This window comes from Pseudopipra pipra, chromosome 2 (genome assembly GCF_036250125.1).
Source record: "Pseudopipra pipra isolate bDixPip1 chromosome 2, bDixPip1.hap1, whole genome shotgun sequence".
In the NCBI taxonomy this organism is placed as follows: Eukaryota; Metazoa; Chordata; class Aves; order Passeriformes; family Pipridae; genus Pseudopipra; species Pseudopipra pipra.
Window position 1 is genome coordinate 46,438,372 of NC_087550.1, and position 20,465 is coordinate 46,458,836.

Sequence of the window (20,465 nt, forward strand, 5' to 3'; positions counted from 1 at the left end):
ACAGGCTGCTCCAACATTGGTCCACTAGAGGGTCAGAAGTCCTACCAGCAAATCTGCTCCAGTGTTGGCTCCACTCTTCACAGGTCTGCAGGTCTCTGCCAGAACCCTGCTCCAGTGCGGGTTTCTCACAGGTTCACAGCCCTCTCTCAGGCATCCACCTGCTCCAGCGTGGAATCCTTCACAGGCTGCACTTGAATCTCGGTATCCCTGTGGTCCTCCATGGGCTGCAGGTCTATGCCTGCTTCACCATGGTCTTCACCATGGGCTGCAGGGGAATCTCAGCTCCGGTGCCCTGAGTGCCTCCTCTCTTTCTTTCTCCACTGGCCTTGGTGTTTACATAGTTGTTACTCTCACTGCTCCTCTCTGGCTGCAATTTCAGCTGCACAATAACTTTTTTCCTTCTTAAATATGTTAGCACAGAGGTGTTACTATCATCCTGATTGTCTCGGCCTTGGCCAGTGGTGGGTCTGTCCAGGAGTCAGCTGGCATTGGCTCTGCTGGACATGGAGGAAGCTTCTAGAAGCTTCTTCCTGAAGCCACCCCTGTAGCCCTCTGCTACCAAAACTTGGCCACACAAACCTAACACAATACTACAGTAAAGCAAAGAGAAGAGGTGCAGTGGAGTGGTGCAGCAACATGATAAATCATTGGATGCATAAGATACAAGTATATGAGGCATAGCATGAATATTAACTATGTTAAACATGGGGCTGGGGTACAAACCCCTTTGTTTGGTTTGATTGTTTCTTACACAAAGAATTTTTTCTCAAGATTTTGTTACATTTAAGAAACATCTCCAGAAAGTTCTCATGTCTGTCAGCTGACAGTCTTTTATGGCTTTGACCCAAATAAAGCACTTAGGGTATGAATAGCAGCCCTGGACTTTGTTCTATTTCTCTAAAAATTCCTAAAGTGGGATCTAACCTGTCTAACTTAGTAGCCTTGTCTAATCTAGCCCAAACTTTAAGAGAACAATGAAGTGACCTCCTTAAAAGCTTCAGGTCCTCAGTAAAAAGAGAATGGTAAACCCACTAAATGTTTCTCAAGGAAATTTAAGTCTAAGTTTAGAAAAATTTAAGCAATTAATTAGGAAGACAGCATCTCCCTCTGCAGGACTTTAGAGACCTGTCTCTGGTTTCACACAGGAATTACATCTTCTAGGAGAGTTTTTAGATACTTAGACAATGAGTAAAATCTGGGTCCCCAATTTCAGTAATTTCAGATCAGATCCCACTCCAGTAATTTCAGTGATTATAATCAGGCCTTGCTGGGTTAGTGACTACAAGAGGAAGCATGAGCTGATGATCAGAAGGTGTAAAAGTGAAGTGTCACATTAGATTGGTTCTGTTACTGCTCTGGTACTAGTCTGTCCTGTGCCTTATACAAATCACAATATTATCCTCATTTTATGTAAGGAGAAAAAATGATTATGAGCCTTTGGAAAAATATTGAACTATATCGACAACTGTTGTTATTATTACACACATCTGGCCAAGTTGTGAGGAAGCCACAGAATAGGAAATAGCAGATAGTTCAGGCTCACAGGCTCCACAGTGAAAAGTAGTGTCATAAATGCAAAATGTAATGCTTAAACTTTAGAAGGTTAAATTGGCAATAATTAACCTTACTTCTTTTTTCATACGTACAAAAGAAAGATCAAAGACCTTTAATAGACCATCAGGACTTGCTTTTGCTTAAAATCTGAAGAACTAAAAGATGTTTTCTGTGAACGGTATTGTTCTTAAGGCACTTTTGAAATGAAATGGGTTATTTTAGTTCTGTACAGCTCACCCATAAATTTTATTTCAATATAAGCATTTCCAGTTTAACCATGAAACAAACACACTCTTATGAAAAAACTTTCTGGTGATAGAGGGAAGTCGTATGTCAGAAGAGCACAAAATAATGTTAAAATAGAAGTAAGCAGCCTGGATAATTTTCTTTCATTTATAATATACGGAAGTGGAAATCAGAGAAAGAGAGAAATTTATGGTTTGTTTACATTTTTTTTCAAGCAGTGTCAGATTCATTACCTGTCCCACCCTCCTCTGTACCTGCAACATCTTTTCTCCATCTCAATTACCAGAACATCCCCCAAAGGCCCGCCTGGATAGGTGATTCAAAACAACATTTACACTGTGTCCAGCTAGCAATAAAATTACATTCTATAGCACCCTTTGTAAGGTTCTCAAACCTTTCTGGAAATGTTCATTACTATCACTGGAAAGCAAAGCGCTCCTTGCTGGCCTGGTGCTGCCCACAGTGCGCCATCCCACCAGCAGAAGGCTCCCTAACCTACCGAGAGCTGCGGGAGCATCATCCCAGAGCGGCGCCCGCGGCCGGGGCAGCGGGCAGCGCCCGGACTGTACGGGGCAAGGAGCGGGAGGCACACACGGAGGGGGAGGAGGCTACAGCCCACACACAGGGACCACAACGACGGATCTCTGCAGGACGCTTTATCGCTCCCGCACTCGATTATCCAGTAACCATTATCCGCTGATTGTTTGCTTTTGTTTTAATGCTTAAGGCAACTGTGTCTAGCATAGTGCGTCTTTTTACTTTAGCCTTTCAAATGAATTCTCGATTACTCAGCGTGCAAATATTTGCAGGAGTCTAGCAGTTGACAGGCTTGTATCACTTTCATCTGCACATGTGGTATACTCAAAGTATGGGGTATATGTTGACGAGAACTTCAGTGACATCTTCAATATGGCTGATTATCCTAAAAGCCGTCCTGCTTGATATTTGTATGTTTTATTAACAGTTGAAGTACAGAGGGCTGAATTAATCTCTGTGCCAAAAGCTAGCTTCGTCTCAGATCACAGAAAATGAAATTCAGTTGTGCATTTCTCCTGCCTTTCTTCTGCACTGCAAGAGAGCAAGTTATGGCAGCCTCGAGGATTCCTCTGCTTTCCAGGGCCACAGAGGACCCTCCAGCAATCCTCGGGACTATGAAGGACTATGAGCTGCAGCAGCACAGAGAAATGTCTGTCAATATACTTTCATGCCCTCCAAAACATCCCTCTGCTGACAGTACAATGGTGGCCACTTCAAATCTACTCTAGCTAAAAAATGCCTTTACACTCCTGTGAGTTACTTATGGCAGCTTTACAGCTCATTTACGTAAAGGAATCATGAGCCACAGATGAATCAGGCTCAAAAAAAATTATTTGCAAAAAGGCCACACAGTAAGCAGCAGGGAGGATATGAACCAGGGACTAAGAGCATGCTCTATTGTGCTTGGTTTTGCCAGTGCAAAAAACCGATTCCGGTGCAGAAAATACACCATTTCCCCTGCTCCAAACCTCAATAAAGAGACAAACAAAAGTCGTGTCTTACAGCTGCCTAGCAAACCGACCTGCATGTCTGAGTTTCAGCACTTTATGGAAAAATTTAAATTTCTTTTGCTGACAAAATTAAAAAGCGTCTTTTTAAGAAAACCTTATAGCTGCATTATTCTCTCTTCTTGGGAGGAAACTTTAATGTAATGTAGACTTTGAAGTGAGCCTTGGGTTTGTTACAATGGACTAACCTGATTAGAAATCATGCAAACTCTTGCTGCTCTTTAGCTGCATTCCCCCACAGGCTGTATTACAGCTCTCTAACCAGTCCCACAGCATTGAATGATGTCATGGGATCTGCAGCTCAGCGAGATGAAAGGGATAAAGCGGAACCCGCTGGCACTAGGGAAAGCTTCCAACACACAATCCACAACACAGCTTGGGAACTCAAAAGCTACAGATCTAGCCACTCAACCCCAAGCATTTCAGAACCGTGTGCATTCTCTCAGCACAAGCAAGGAAAGGGGGAAAAGAGCTAGTGCAGAGTACTGAAAGGCAGCATTTAAAAGTGCAACTACCTGCTGGAAAAACAGCTCTTTTTCTTCGCCGAAGCACTGCCTTTGATGTACGGCAACTGATCACTGATCAGATTACAGGCATTTGGTCTCAGTGCTCGTCTGCCTTTGATCTGCATGGTTAATTTTATTTTCCCGGATTTGGAGTTTCGTCTGGGCTTGTGCTGACATACCTTTTTTTTTTTTTTTTTTTTTTTTTAAGGAGGTAAAAGCATTTAATACAGAAGCTCTGGCAGTGTGAAATTAAGCTACAGAAAGTCTGGCACTGGAAAACTTCATCAGATAACAGGTACTGGATTTTGTATTTTTTTTGCAGTTCTGTGTTGCAAGATTTTAAAAAAATATAAACTTCACATAATCAATAATACTGCACATCATTCTGTGTACAAAGGTCAAAAAATTTTATATAATTTATGTGGCATTTTATTTGCAACTCTTAGACAGAACTATATTGAGAATGGACTATCTAGAATACATAGACAACTGAAAACTGAAGCAAAATCAAAAAAAATTTTCAGTGCTTTGGGGGTACATAAGATTTTGCTGTACACTGCTCATTCTTACTGTCTATAGTTTTCTAATTTTATATTTGAATACAAGTATTACATGTCTAAGGGGTGTATTTATTTTCTAAGGAAAGACCAACCATATTTCCTACACACTGTAATACTTTGTTTGCTCTCAGTGCACTTATTAAAATGTGACTTCTTCAAGCAACACTTTTAAGCCTAATAGTTTCATACTTGAGAGGAAAAAAAAGTCTCAGCTTTCACAACTTACTAGAAATAAATTTATAAACATAACATCCTTATACGCAAAAGGAAATAGTTTTATTTTTGAAGAGATGATAGTTCAACTGTACCATATGAAAAGAAATCTTGAAAATAAAAGCAACATTTTAACCTGATGATAGAGATTTCCTCTAAGGCATTTTAATAAATATATTAAAAGAAATCTTGGGTTTGTCTAGAGAAAACACCTGGTTTTACTGAACTTCATAAAAGTTTTCCTGCAGTTTAGTGATGCGATTTCCACTCATGGTGTTTTGTATTCTCTTCCTCAAATTCATATTTATGAAAATGTACTGTGTTTAAGAAATTTTAAGATATGTACTCCAGAAATTGATTATAAAGGAACAATCATTAGAAGATTTAGGATTATTCACTATACATTTGTAGTTTTAAAGGGTGTGAATTTGGGCCAAATCCATGAGTGTTCTGTGCCTGCAGCTGGAGTCAGACTGTTAAAATAAGACTCAAGTTTCTTCTGTAGGTATTTAAATATAATTTAGATTTTCAGAAGAACTTAGAACCCATAATTGGGACCAGACTTGCAAAGAAGTTTAACATTCCAGACACTGAGCTCTTTGAAGATCTAGTCTTAATGGTGGCTAGTGAGATCTTCTGAAATACTGACATATATTCTTGAGTCTAAATTTAAGTGTACATAAATCTTAACTTGTTTATTAACAACTTGCAACTAAAATTAGGCATAACTGATAGGTGCTAAGCATTGTTTGAAAACTATTCTTTGAGAGGTTTATCAGTCCATAGGACCCTCAAGATGTTCATATTTCAGTATGCACCATGGTAACATGCAAACCCAAATTTTAACAGTTTGCTTGCATCTGAGTAAGATCAAGTTATCAAGACTTCCAGATAAATGTAAACAGCTTTCATTAGTCAGTCTGTGAAATTTGTTTTTTCTAAATAAATTTGTATATATAAATTTTAAATTTACTAAATATCAAGAGATAAAAAGCCAGACACAGATTAACTAGGCCTGACTTGGTATCATTTAGTTTTCAATGCCACCAATTAATTCATACTCTTACTTAACAAGTCAATTACGTTATAAGGAAAGTAATTAGCATCGCATGAATAATATATGTATGGCTGTTAAGGAAGAATATCATTTAAGGTATAGCCAAAGCAAAATGCAGTATTTCTCCCTAAATAATAATGATGCACTAAAACATGTTTCTGTAACCCTGAAAAGATGACTTTATCCATTAATTCTATATTTCACTGATGAGCTTCTCTACTTTTCCAGTCTCCTCTTTCTTGTTGCTTGTTTTCCAATATGTACATTTATTTCTTGAGGAAAATGGTTTCTAAACCTTACCTCTGTTTGGTGTAAAGTAAAAAGAGAAGCAAATTTTAAAAAATTATGTAAAGATTCTTTTTTCTCAGAAGTCAAAATAGCTATGCAAGTCTAATACAAATTAACTATCACTACAAGGATCTGACCCATCACACAAATAGGTGAAGTTGTGCGCAGAAGTAGCACTGGTTAATCAGATATATTACACTGCTGAGTAGGATTTGCATATAAAAATATTTGCAACATTTGGGCCCTGGAAATGCATTTCAGAAACAAATAATTTTTTCATTTTGTAAAATGTCCCTAGGATTTTAGGTAATATCCTCACGTATTTAAACAAAGATGGGCGTTAACCCATTTAAACTGAAAAGTATCTTTGCTTGTCTTTATGTAAGAGAGGTTGAAATGAAAGCACACTTGGACATATTTAAGTATGGGGGAAGAAGAGGATTTTCAGCATTTTTGTTGCTTTAAACAGCAGTTCTCTGACAGTTTAGTCTGTCACTGATCTGATTTTTAAAGATTAAATAGTAATAATTCTTGGCACTTGTGACTTTGCTTTTACAAAGTGCTGTATAAACATTAATTAATCCTCAGTCTTAAGTCTTCAGAAACAAAAAGTTCACAATGCTTTTTCAAGCAAATCTGACTAGGAAACTCGCAAGTTTATAATTTATTTATTAAAATAACTTGAGCAATTTCTGATTAGAAATAGAGCCATTTCCAAATAATGTGTCTTAGATAACATCATAAACATATTTTAAGGTTTGTAATAGTTAAGACTATCAAAAGACATTGCACAGTTATACTGACATCAGTTTCCAACAGCTGTCATAACAAGAGTAGATCTGCCTCACAGTTGACTGGGGGAACTGTGTTAGCATTTGAGATATGGAGATAACAACTTCCTATTGCTGTATAATTTCTGCTTCCACATCAGATATGTCACGCAACTTAGTCTTATCAAAGGGGTCAGCTGAAACTACTTTCCAAATATTTCTTTTCTGCTTTCTCTGTTGTAGTGAGAATCTCTATACTAGTTCCTCTAACAGCTCACTTCTTCAACTTCCTTAGAAGCATCATGATTTAAAACAAAATAAACCCTGCAATTTTCAACATCTTGCAATGATGAATGGAATTAACTCATCCATTTCACATTTAGAGGAAAGATTTTTATATGCCACAACCAGGACTTAAATGTTTAAGTTTCAGTATTACAGACTACACATTGCTCTTAGTTCATCAGCATAGTAACTCACTGTCTGATGAGGAAGTCTTAATGTTTCTTTATATGGTAATCCTCAGTGTTTAGCCAACACTTTAAGAACTCTGGGATATTTTAATACACTTGTCTAACTATACTACTTTAAAACTAGTATCTGAAACATACATCGTGATTCTACTAAGAAAACCTCATGCAATACATTTCACTGGTGGCTCCAGAAAACAGATAACATACAAAACAGTTGTCTGTAAACAGTGAGACATGCACAATGCTCAGTGCTGTGCAGCAGCTGCCATTCACAACAGATGCGCTGCTATTGTGCCACAGTATGCCATTCCTCACTGAAATTCCAGCCTCTTGCAGAGCTCCTGCTGGCAAGGGTCCTGAAGCAAAAGTCCTCTTTGAAGGCCATTTATAAGATAATTACATGAAAACCCTTGTACCCTTGGAGTTGTTTGGGGTTTTTTAATTGAAAATTACTAATTTTGCAACAATCATTTATCTCTTTCCATACCTTTTGCTGTATTTCAATAAGCACTCCTTCTTTTTATGGAAGTCCTTGTGGCTGGCCATCTTCAAAATTTTACCTGTGAGAAGCTCCAAAAATTCCGTTTATTTGAAAATGCTTAACCACTAAGTATAGGAATTTGTTCATTCTCTTCAGAACCTAACTCAGTTCCTTCTGTGTCCATACAATTGTCTAGACAGTAAGTGGATCATTAACCTTTTCATTAGAAGTAAAACTAATGATGTGAAATCCCTGCAGTGGCAGTTCTTTCACCAAGATCTCCAAGATTGGTTTCACCAATGTTGGAGCATCTCTAACTTCAGGGAAGTTCCTAATTTGTGTCACAGTAAGTAGAAGTACACTCTTTCTAGTGATTGTGAACAATTTGCTGCCTGTGAAGGGCTGGATTTCTCCATTTCTCCATGGACACTCACATTTGGTATGGACACTGCGCTTACAGCTGGATAACTTGTTACCTGCAGAATGGAAAAATATTTCAGATTCTGAACTAGCAGGAAAAAAAAGCTACTCAAGTTCGTTGGAAAGGAGAGTTTGCAGAAAGGAGAGTTTGTAGGAGTTGTCAGAAAGCCTCCATCATGCCTTCTGGGTGGGAGAGGTGGAAAGGGCTTCATTGAGTTCAACTCATTCTACATTCACACTGAATGGTGTCAAAGGGCCAGTCCATTTAAAACAGCCCAGCAGCCAGGGGCTAAGCAGCCATTCCCGCTCTGCTCTGCACTGGTGCAGCCTCACCTTGACTATCGTGTGCAGTTTCGGTCTCTGCAATATAAGAAAGATATTAAGCCATCAGAGAGCATCCAAAGGAGGGCAACGAAGATGGTGAAGAGCCTTAAGGGAAAGCCGTATGAGGAATGGCTGAGGTCACTTGGTGTGTTCAGCCTGAAGGCAGACCTCATTGCAGTTACAACTTCCTCGTGAGGGGAAGAGGAGGGGCAGGCACTGATCTCTTCTCTGTGGTGACCAGTGACAGGACCTAAAGGAATGGCCTGAGGTTGTGTCAGGGGAGGCTTAGGTTGGATATTAGGAAGAGGTTTTTCACCCAGAGGGTGGTTGGGCACTGGAACAGGCTCCCCAGGGAAGCAGTCACAGCACCAAGCCTGACAAGAGTTCAAGAAGCATTTCGATTATGCTCTTGGGCACATGGTATGACTCTTGGGGATGGCCCTGTGCAGGGATAGGAGTTGGACTCGATGATCCTTGTAGGTCTCTTCCAACTCGGCACATTCTGTGATTCTGTGATAAGCCTGGACTCCCACTGAGGGAGATCAGCAACACCAGGGCTGCAGCTTCCAAAGCCTATGCAGCCTCAGCAGGCAGGGGTGCGCGCAGCAAGTCCCTGCTATCCCACTCTCCTGGTGGGGCAGAAAGGGCACCAGCGCCTCATTTGTCATTCACCCGGCTTCGCACCGCCGGTACAAGGCACACGCCCTCGCTTACCAGCACGAACACCCAGCCACCGCCATCTCGCCCGCACGACTGCTCCCTCCTTTTTGCTCCTTTTTCCTCCTTTTTGCTCCTTTTTCCTCCTTTTTGCTCCTTTTTCCCCCTTCCCGTGGCTCCCTCCGCGAGCGCGCAGCTCCTCGCCACGCGGCACGTGGGCCGGGGGCGCGCGATTGGCTGCCCGCGGTCACCTGACCCGGCCCCCGCGGCGGGGGCGGGAGCGGCGCGGCGTTGCCGGGGCGACGGGGTGAGAGCCGGCGCGGAAGGGAGCGGGGAGCGCTCCTCGGCTGGCCGGGGCGGCCAGCGGCCCGGCAGGTGGGTGCGTACGAGATCCGCGCGGGCCTGGTCCCCTCCGCCCCAGAGTGGGGCAGCCACGGGGGCAAGCAGCGGCGCGCAGCTTCCCCCGACAGCCCAAGGGGCGTCCCGGCACTGCTGGGCGCCCGCTGCCCCGCCTGGCACCGGCTCGCGCTGCCTTCCCGTGGGCGGCGGGGCAGATGCTGGGAGTGAGCTCCGGGGAGAGCGCAGGGTGCGGGGGAGGAGAGGTGCGGGGAGGAGGAGGGTTCCGCGGAGGAGGGTTCCGCTGTGTCCCTGCCCCCCCGAGACGGCTCCTACTCTGCCGCCGGCCCTTCTGCCCCGCTGGTGGGTACGCGGGCACCGCGCAGCCACGGAGAGCTGGTGGCGCTGGGCTCCGCGGGTCTCGACAGCTCTGGAGTCGCCGCTCCACGCCCCGGAGTGCGGCGAACAAAAAGCCCTTGAAAGCTGTGCTTTCATGTTCACAAGCGCTTCTCGTGTCTGCTGCATAAATGAGCTGCTGTTTGCTTCAAACAATTTTGGAGCTGGAGCTGAAGGAATAGGAGCTACTAACTTTTTCTTGTGGCGGGTAAGAGCTTGAAAAGCCCCAATTACGGTTCTGTTTGGTGAAAAGCCTTTGATTGTTTGACTTCCTTTGCTGATGGCTGTCTCCATTAATTTGACCTTGGGCTGAAAGCTTTACCTGATGTTCAGGAAAAATCTCGATACTTAATACCTATTTACCACCTTTATGTTTACAATTGCTTTTTTAGATGGATGCTTTTATCAAGTCAACAAAGTGGTCTAGTAGCATTTAGTGAGTAAGTGGCAAATTGATTCAATCTCTAGGTAGGTTTCTTAACTCCTGTATAATCTCTTTCAAGCACACCTTCACCATCAGATGTAAAACAAGTTAGGTATGTCACCTGGAAGCTTTTTACCATAGAAGAAGGTTGGTTGTTTTTGGGGGGTTTTGGTGTGTTGTTTTGGGGGGATTTTTTTTTAACTAGAAGTAAGCTTCTTTATTAGTTCAGTAGTAAGATGCTTAAAATATCAGTGAAGGATGCAGTACATTACTTTTTCTCAGTTTCCACAACTTGCAGTTGCAATCCTAGTAGAAGAGAATACTGTGAATGAAAGTAGCTCACGTCTGTGGTTTTTAACATGCCATCCAAAACCGCTAAAGGGTGGATGGATAAATGTAATATATTGGCATTGCACCATTGCAATAGTTACTGTATTAACCAGCTTTATAAACCAATGCTTTATAATTATTGATTCCTAAAAATTACTATATGTTGGTATAACTGAAATATGAATGTATTGTTTGTATTACTTATTCACATATCTAAGTACAGAAGTGTCTCTACACTGAGGCATCATCTAGCAAACTAGTGTCTCCTAGAACTTGAAGTGGGTGAGATGCATTAAACAAAAGGAGCAACAGTTTTGTTAATCACAGTTTTGATGCTGAAGCACAGAATTGTTCATTATTTGTAGGAGTAGTCTGATCAGCTTCAGTGAGATTGGGACTTCTTGTGTGAATCACTGGTTCTGATCCTCTAAAAACTTTAAGTGTAGAAAAAATGTCACCACACTGCAACTTTGTTACAATATTTCACTCTAATTTCTAATTAACGATAATCTGGATATGTTGAAGATATATGATAAACTGTTTTGTCACCATTATTCCTGTAAAATCAACTTCAGCTAACATAAGTTGAAGCATATGGTATTTAGAGAAATATTTCTGGCTATGTGTAAATCTCTTTTTTTCTTCTCCCTCAGCCCCTAGAATAGATATAAATGTTTTTGATCACCAGTGATGTTTAATCTGCTACCTCTGTCTTTACAAAATTAGAAATAAATTCTTAGCTGCCTAACGTTGTATGATTTCATGTATGGCAGCTTCTGAAAAATACAGATCTATTCAACATGATATTTCATGTGATGAATGAACCTTAGCTGACAGTAAGGGTGTTTTTTGCCCATATGGGCCTTCTCAGAGCAGTTGGAGCAAATGTGGTCAGACAAGACCTCATTTACTTCACAAAGGGGAAGAGTACAAGGTTTGTGGGCAGGGTGTAAAGGGAAGGTGTTCTAGAACTATGAGACAGAATAAAAATCTGTAGTTCTGTAGTGGAAGTTCTTGTCCCTAACTTGCTCCCTTTCTTTGTCATTGTAGCAGTGTAAGGTGTAAGTACTTTCCATTCTTTCTTGTCTGTGGGGCACTGACTCTGCTAAAGCCACCTGCCACTTCTTGTCGTTTTATTGCATGCAGTTGACAGCTGCAGGTCGGAAACAGGATGGTTAGAAGGGAGCTGAGACCCTATTGTTGCATAGCAGAGACCTCTGTTGGTAAGATAAGATGATTATGTTTTTCATCCCGCTTTCTTATCCAGAACTTGTCAGAGTACTCTTTGCCAGTGTTATAGAGAGCATGAAAAGTGGTCGTCAAGTATGAGTATCAAATCTAATACAGGAAACTTATAAGACCTAGGAAAGTAAAGTGAATTTCAAGTTGGGATGCTTTACCCTTTCTAAAGTTTCCCTTAGAAGATGGATGATGTTAACTTCAAAGTTTCAATGCTTATATGTGTGAGAAACCTGCTAGTTAGCCATTATTTAATCATGCTGCTTTAATTCTTGAGGTGGTGTGTCTTTCATGGTGGAACTTTAATTTTTTTGGAGAGAAAGAAGAAATATTTTTCTGACATGGACTTTGAAATATAATGATGACTACTGCTCAGGCAAGCAAGTAGTAACATAAGAGTAAATTTTGGAGGACAGCAGATTCTGGAACCCTGAAAGGCTCGAAGTTCTCACTTCTGCAATGTATTTATTACATATTCTTAACTTATTGTTTGATATTTCCCTCTTTTTACATATGCGAAGTAGGCCCCACACTACCTTAAAATTATGCAATTATGTTTCTTAATGCAAGTTCTCTCTCCTGAGTTCAGTACATTACAAATGATGATTGCTTTTCCCTAGTATTGCTAGGGAGCAAGCATATTACTCTTAACCTAATAAGATGTATTTTGAATGATGTACTGACCTCAAAAAACTATGTCCACAGTTTTCTTTCTTTTAATAAAACTGAAGATAACCGAAGCATTTTAAATATCAGTATCTGGACAAGAATAAATAATCTTTAACCTCTGTTTGCTCACACATATTTTAGAGGCACAAACTTGTTCTAGATCTTATTTGAAAGCATATGAGGTGAATGGCTTGTGTCCAACAGACATCAGTGTAATGCCACTTGATATCATGAGAGAACAAATTTGCCCAATGGCAACATATTGTGAAGTGCTGCAGTGTCTGCTTTTTAAGCAGGACTTCTGACCAAACTGGAGATAGAAACAGGAAACATGGGGTTGGCACAGTTATAGCTCCTTTGGGCCTTGCTTTCAATACAATGTGCCTTAACTATTAATGTGCCTTTGCATTATTTTTATGAAAATGTTGTAGCAACAGAAGCATTTTTTTGTGCTCTCAACAGTGATCATTTCTTGTACACTGGTTTATTTCTTTCTTTTAGGTTATAATCAGTATATAGTCTTAGGTGATTTTTTAGTAGGAACAATGGCAATGGGCATGATGATGGCATGGTCCAGTACCACAGGCATTCATTCATACATGTCTGCTGAAGTTATTTGAACGTGTTTTGGTGCTAAACCTACTGAAGTGCACTGATGTTTAAGGTCCATAGACCTGCAAGCTTCTTTTGGAATATTTGTTGATTATAGAAGATACATCCTAGACCTAAAGCTAAAAGATCGCATCAAACTCTTAACGATCAGTCAAAAAATTGAGCTTAATAAAGCGTATGAATAAGTTGAAGTCCATAATAGTCGATGCCAGTTCTAAAACACTTGATTTTGAAAATTTGCTCTGGGTTGTGGGACTCCTGATGATTGAAGGTGTTGGATTTGGCAAGAGTGTTATAAAGGCAGTAGATTTTATTTTAAATAAAAAATATTTCACAGGTGCAATAAAATTTCACACCTAAGTCAACAGAATGTATTTTGGTACAGGATGCTTTACCACGTGCTTTCTGTGTTCTAAAAGTCTTTGAGATACATACTATGACAAGATCATCTTGTAAAGACATGGCAATTCCAAAATTGAAATACAAGCTGTCAGCGTGACCAATAAGATTTTTAATATTGCTTGTGATTCTGTACTACCTTCTGTTAAGGACTTGTTTTTTATTCTGGTTGTGACTGCGGAATATTAAAAACAGGAAAGTACATAATTAGCTTTGTTTCAATATTGATTTTAATAAATTGTTTTTATACTGATTTTTTTTTACCAATATTAAATCATCAGGTTATTGCATATTGGAAAAGAGGTATAGGATTAATATGCCTTTATTACACAAAACTAATATAGTTTTATTTGAAATAATTAATCTGCTGGGAAGTTATTTGGGCTGTTCGTAGTTTTCTTTAGTTTTCCATACTTCAGGTAACCTGCTCAGAAAGAACAGACCTCTCAAATTTTGTTACAGCTCCATATTTTAGATCATTAGGCTTAGTATAGCTCACCAGTATTGTTTGTATTGACAATTCTATATGAAACTTGACATAAAAATATACAGTTATTACAATCTTCAATTTCTTTTTGATATGTCACACATCTGTTTTCAGAAGCAAAAGAAAATATTGACATTTACAATAAAACATACTTTTAACCTTATGAAGAATCCTACTTTTGAAATTTTGGTAGTATTATATAGATGGTCATAATTACATAACTACATTAGAACTGTACCATATTTTATTTATTTATTACTAAGGAATATAATGACTATAAAGTTTTAACTCCTATAGCAATTAACAAAGCATATGAAATATTTATTTTTTCCACTGCTGCTATGTGAAATCAAGAAGTTAATGTGGATTTTTCTCCCAAATCCCATTAATTTCAGCATGATTCTTTAAATTAATGTTCAATCAGTTTATTTCATTTAGCTTTTAGGCTTTTAGCTTTACTGTCTTGTCTTCTCTGAATCAAGTTAAGCTTGTTTTACAGGACTGCTTTACTGTAATACAGGAAAGAATTGTTTATTGTATTACTATTCTTAGTTTTAATTTTTTCATGACATTACCACTCTGAATTTCTGTAGCATTCCAAAGGGAATGAATAGCAAAATTGAACATGATCAAGATTAAAACTTTCTTGATACTTTTTTCAAGGTTACTGAGGTGCAAAGTCTGACAATTTGTCTCTTATCTAATCTTTTTTTACTTAGCAGATACTCAGTTACTTTTTGGCCAGAAGATATAATATATGATGTGTGTATTTACCCATTTGGTATCTTTCAAAAAATAGATGAGAAACATTTCTTGAAGCTTCTGAGTTCCCTTAAAAGTATTTTTCCTGCTACTCTGTCCACTGTTTGGACTTTGCTATTACTAGAAATTGTTTTGTTCCTAATATACCTAATTTTTTTCAACATTAGCATTGTCAACTTCTCATGACAACCTTGTGCACTTAATAACTTTTAAAATTTGTTGACTCTCATTTTTCTACTTGTTCTACAGTATTTTTTAGATGAAATTGTTGTTTCTGTCATTCAGAATTAATTCTGAGATTTTCCATTTCATATTTCTTGCCTTATTTTTTTTTCAGACTTAAAAAAGCAACCTATGTTGAATACTATATATGTATTTATTTGTATTACTTGATAGAATGTCTTTTTTTTTTACCCATGATGGCATGCATATAATCTGATAATTGTCATTGGCCTATGGGCCATTACCATCACTGAGTGAGAATAACCATAAAAATGTAAGCTTGGCTTTCCCATAGAGTGCCGTCTGTCACATCTCTTTGCCTGTTCCGTTCTTCCTCAGAGACTTTAGCTCCTTTTGCACTTGAAAATACAGCTTATCTTAAAAGATATCAATAATGCCACTGAAGTTTACTTTCTTCTTATTGATTAGAATTTATTAACTAGGGTATTCATGCAGTAAAATGTGAAATTTGTGTTAATTATAGTTTATGCTCATTCTGGTTGTATATATTTGGAAGCATATTATTGCAATAGTTCAATGTTGTAAAGCATTTTGCAACTGTTCTTAATATTTGTCTATAGTATTTTCCTCATGTTTTGAGTTTCATCCTTTCATTTGTCAGTCTCTACTCTTGAATTATAAAAATTTCTTGTTTTGTCTTTTAAAACAGCATAATTAAACATCAGTCCTTAGGTTCTGAAGAAGGCCAGAAATGTTTTAAACATTAATTTTCACGTGTTGCTGAAAGCAATTATATTATACAACTGTCATATTAGGTATATTAGGATCTAATTCAAATACCATGTTTTGTAAGGTGGATTTATTAATTCTTTTCTTGTTATTGTTAGATTTCAGAACTAAAATTAACAGTTGCATTTCCAGGTTACCAACAAAACCAAAAAGTAAGAAACTGGACTTTTAACACAAATAATCCAATAACCAAAAGGAAAGTAAGCAGAGAAAAAATGTTCTGTTGTCCTGGCACAATATTCTTAATAATTGTGGGGATGCAATTTGTTGATTAAATAATCCAACAAAACATCTCGATCTAAACTTCCTTTCCATAATTGTTTCAAATAACTTCCTTTTTTTGTAATTGTTTGTTCATTACTGCTTCTTAAAAAATAATTAAGCAAGGCTTTATGATCCATTTTTTCTTCTTTTCTGAGATTACGATTAAAATTGTCTGAGACAGGACGTAATTCGGTTGTGCTGTCTGAAATGTCTTCTATAACAGTCTTTGCCTACCAGATCATAAATGGTCATGTTAACACAGCTTTAGAAGTAATATCCTTTAGGTGGGTTGTAGAAACAGATCCTGTGTATGCCTCCAGTGGCTTGCAGAATGAAGTAAGAAGAGGTTTTGTCAGTTACTAGGCAAACCCATTCTGCTGGACATTGCAATACAGAAGGAACATTCTCATGAACATGTGGCATATCTGAAGAAATTTATTTTTGTCTGTTGATCACGTACTTGACTGGACAAGCAAGAAAGATATGTTAGGGATGTTAGATTTACAAATGTTAATGTTCTCTAATCTAGACTGATAGCAGTCTCTTCTTTTGAGAATTAAAGCTATAGAAACTTTGTGTTTATTGTCTTGCCTTTAAAAGGAATATGATTTTTAAAGCCTATATATTTGTTGTTTAGCAGCTTCCAGGGAGCCATCTGAAATATGTTAATGGCATTGACAGTATATATTTTGATGTGCTGAGTGACATGAAGTATTATGGACTTGTGACTTCTGCAATTTAAGTTTAAACAATGTAAATATAATTATTTTTCCTTTTTTTTCCCTTTTTATATTTTTTCTAGGGAGAAAGGTTTAATTGTAAGAAATGGATGCCAAAGGATTACAAGGAGATGATAAACTGAAGATGCTCGTAATTTTATTAGCATATTTGGTAAGTTAAAAATTAACATTTTTTTCCCTGGGTTGAAAAAAACTGTTTTGAACTCAGAAATTGTCTTTTGTTTTACACATTACTGCTAAAATCTTAACACTAAAGTCTTAAACTAAACACTAAAAGTCTTAAAATGCTAAACGGAGACAATTGCAGACATGTTTTACTGATTTGAAAGTAAGCTTGGTCAACTGATTTGTGTAATTCCTTGCTCCTCCTCACATGCAATTATAAAATTTTACCTCGTGAGCCTCTTCATGGAGGAGGAGGAGGACAGAACAGAACATAGAGGCCAGTGGACCAGGACAGAACATAGAGGCCAGTGTAGTGCTGTGAAAGTGGTACTGCTTCACTTCCAAGATGGTAGGAATTTGCAGAGACCACCTCTTTTTGCAGAATTTATATACATAATTTATGAGTTTGGAGTATTCCGTTTATCGACAGAACATAGCATAGGACACAACTACATTGTCTACTAAGTGTACTTAACTCTGGCTTGCATAGGCAAGGTAATTAATTCTTCGTAGCTACCAGAAAGGCTTTGGTCTTTCTGAAAAGACCAATACGCAAAGTAAGAATTTAGTAGCAGTTGTGGCAAACGGGCGCAGCAGTGACTCCCCCGGGCAGATGGAGCTCGTCAGCCCTGTAAGGCCATCCATCTAAGAGAAGGTCACTCTAAACAAACCTACGTCCTGAGGACCTCACTGCCACTGTCCAAGCTTGCTCGGCCCTGGCAGATGAACCTTAGGATTAAAGGGTGGGCTCAGTTCAGCGCACACTGTGTCTCACCTAAAAAATCCACTGTGCAGGCTTGAAGGGTTAATGACCTTTCCCAAATCTTCGCTCGTGAAGACTGGCTATACCCTACCCTGTGGCAAACACTTTCTGTGATGGATGCCCCTATGTAAATATTTAATTTAAAATTCTATTCAGGGAGCTCACAGGGTTTGCTAATATTCCTGGGTAAAATTCCAGAGACTGCATGGCTGATATTACTACTTGTGGTATTTCTCATAACTGTAGTTTCTGATTTAGTCAGATAATTGGATTCTCTCTCATTTGACCCATTAAATAGAAAGTGATAGTAACATTTAAAATAAATAGTATTCATACAAGTTTGGGTTGTTTTTTTTAAAAATTTCCAAAAGGTATGAGTGATCTTTTAAAATTTGTCAATACATATGTTTAAAGGAATAGGTTTTACCTCATTTATTCAATTGTTGTAGCATCTTTAGAAAAATAAAAAATCACAAATAAATGACACAGTTAAATGGGATGTGATGTAGCTTACTGTCATGAAAATTGCGTAGTAAATGGTCATGTGCATTTTTCTTAAAGTGAAGGTGAGAAACTTAACCCATGTTCAAACAATAAAGTATTTTAACATTCCAAATATCAGGTGATAATTAACAGGTGCCAAATATCAAGTGAGTCTTCTGAAAATTGTAAAATTATTGCAAGTCACTGAGTACTGAGACTCTTTAATTTTCAGGCCACTTAGTCATATTTGGAGTTCGTTAATTAATTTTCATGGCCATATTTAAAGTTTTTGATAACGTGGAGACTCATTTTTAAGATCAAAACATGAATTTATTTCTCAGATTGAATACATTATGATGATTTTACCTTTTTGGGTTTTGGTGGGTTTTTTTTAGCTTAGTAGGGTAATTTGTGAGACTGGAGACTGCAGAGAGCAAGAATTTAGGGACCAGACTGGAAACTGTATCCTCTGCAAACAGTGTGGGCCTGGAATGGAACTCTCAAAGGTAAGGAAATCATGCTTTCTGCAATTTACTTTGTTTCTGATAAGTGTGTTTATGTATGTGATTTAAAACAATGGAGATCTGTGCTTACCTGGAAATACTTTATTATTACTATTTTGGCATTTGAGCCTTTTACAGTTTTTCAAGAACTGTGTTACCTGGTTCTCTTTATATAAAATGTTCAGTTCAGAAAATGGTGATGCCATTAATAAAGTAGACAGTACCATGGGCACTCAAATTATTTTTTCAAAGGTGAGTTAGTGCTACAAAGGGGGAAAAAATCTACAACAAGTTAACACTGAATAACCTCACTGTGTAGAGAAGAATATGAAAAACAAATTTCAAACTAGTGATTGGTACAGACTACTGAACTGGAGAGGGGAGGCTTAATTTTTGCAGTGCTGGCATTCACAATTGATTTTGGATTTTAGGTGACAGTGTTTAAATATTTTCTCTATGACAGCTTGTTTTAACAGAATGGTTTATAATAAAAATAAGGTCATAAGTACATAAATACAGGGCAAGATTCAAGTGAGAGCTGACATATTTCCTTAGAAGAGGTCAGAGATAGGTGATTGTTCTGTTTTTACTAGGTCCGTGGTTAGAGCATTTTGGGAAGCTAGAGTCAAGTCATGCTCAATTTCTGTGTTTTACAGATTACTAAAAATGCTATAAACCTAATTCCTGTCTTTACTGCACGTAAAGAAAGTTGAGGCCAGAAAAACACATGATAATATTTAGAAAGCACGTAAGAAGTCCTTGATAATGTCATGGAGAAGGAAGTATTATTATTTTGAGTTTTATGTAATTGTTTTTTGCTTTTATAACAACTCCATCTCTTCCAAAAGAAAATCCTCATAAAAGTTTTGGAGTTACCAGGTTTTTTAGGAGAGCAAAAATGAATCAATGGAGGTGAATGCTGACTGAGGTTATGGGCTTGGATTCAGTAGAACTAGGAAGTTCATTTGGCAAAATTTTCAGCAAAATTTCAAGTCTGTATGCAAGTCATGAGGGGGATCTTAGTTGTTTTCAGCACAGAGGAAGTAGGTGCTGTGTATGAACAAGGATGGAGAACAATGAAGGAAGACATAGCTGAAAGGAGGAGGCAGGGATATGTTGGGATTCACTAACTCAGTTACTGGAGGTGAAAGAAACAACAGAATAAGTTTATGTGTCATGGGGAGATTAGGTGTTTTGGGCAAGCAGGTGTGTTGTGCTGGAGGTGTGAAGATGGTCAGGCAAAAGAGTGCAGGGTGGTATCATGAAGGGTGAGCAGTCCTGTCAAGGCTCATGCATAAGCATAAGAGTCTTTCATCAGTGTCCAGCCACTAAACTACATCTTGTCCATCGTTAGAGTGTAAAACTGTGACCAAGACATAACTGTACAGTCAGATCCACAACTGATAGGTGGGGCCATAAAGCACATGCCCTTTGCGTATAGAAGGGCAAACTCTGTATTGTACTTCTACTAATAGTGTAGAAAGGATGTTAGAGGTGGAATTTAGGGTGTTTAGGGGAATTTAAAATGTTTTGAAAATTTAATGCGAGCCATTACTGTGTCTAGTGTGTATTTGTGTTCAAACTGCAGCTAACTTTCAGTTTATGGCTTTGTATTTCTTTCTATATTCAACTCTGAAAAAAAAGCACAAGTTAAGTATTGATTTTGTGTATGGTTTGAAGGGATTTACTGAAATTGAGTGACACATTTTCCCTATCTCCCCCCCCCCCCCCCCCCCGTGGCGAGTGTTCAGTGCATTGACAGAATACTTAGTTTCACACTTTAGTGAGAATTGCTTTTTATGTCAGGTAGTATTAGTTAAGGTTTCGT

The 20,465-nt window shown here is 38.3% G+C and overlaps 1 protein-coding gene and 1 long non-coding RNA gene across 5 annotated transcripts in view; one reads left to right on the forward strand and one right to left on the reverse strand.

The window, feature by feature from the left end:
* The first annotated feature begins 3,689 nt into the window (after nt 1–3,689).
* Nucleotides 3,690–20,465, forward strand: part of TNFRSF19 (TNF receptor superfamily member 19) — a 59,365-nt gene continuing 42,589 nt past the window's right edge. Inside the window, exons 1-4 of one of the 4 annotated variants that reach the window (XM_064645358.1) lie at nt 3,690–3,906; nt 4,059–4,145; nt 16,786–16,874; nt 18,530–18,640. In XM_064645358.1, the coding sequence (XP_064501428.1) occupies nt 16,809–16,874; nt 18,530–18,640 (177 nt within the window). In that variant the 5' untranslated portion in view covers nt 3,690–3,906; nt 4,059–4,145; nt 16,786–16,808. Of the gene's footprint in view, nt 3,907–4,058; nt 4,146–9,383; nt 9,469–9,768; nt 10,034–16,785; nt 16,875–17,124; nt 17,238–18,529; nt 18,641–20,465 lie in introns of those variants that run through there. The other 3 variants (XM_064645356.1, XM_064645359.1, XM_064645360.1) reach the window with 3 other exon arrangements.
* Nucleotides 4,257–9,332, reverse strand: LOC135409597 (uncharacterized). The gene is made up of 2 exons (XR_010428277.1): nt 9,151–9,332; nt 4,257–8,472 (listed from the first exon to the last, which is right to left on the reverse strand). It is a non-coding gene; the product is annotated as an uncharacterized LOC135409597 (long non-coding RNA).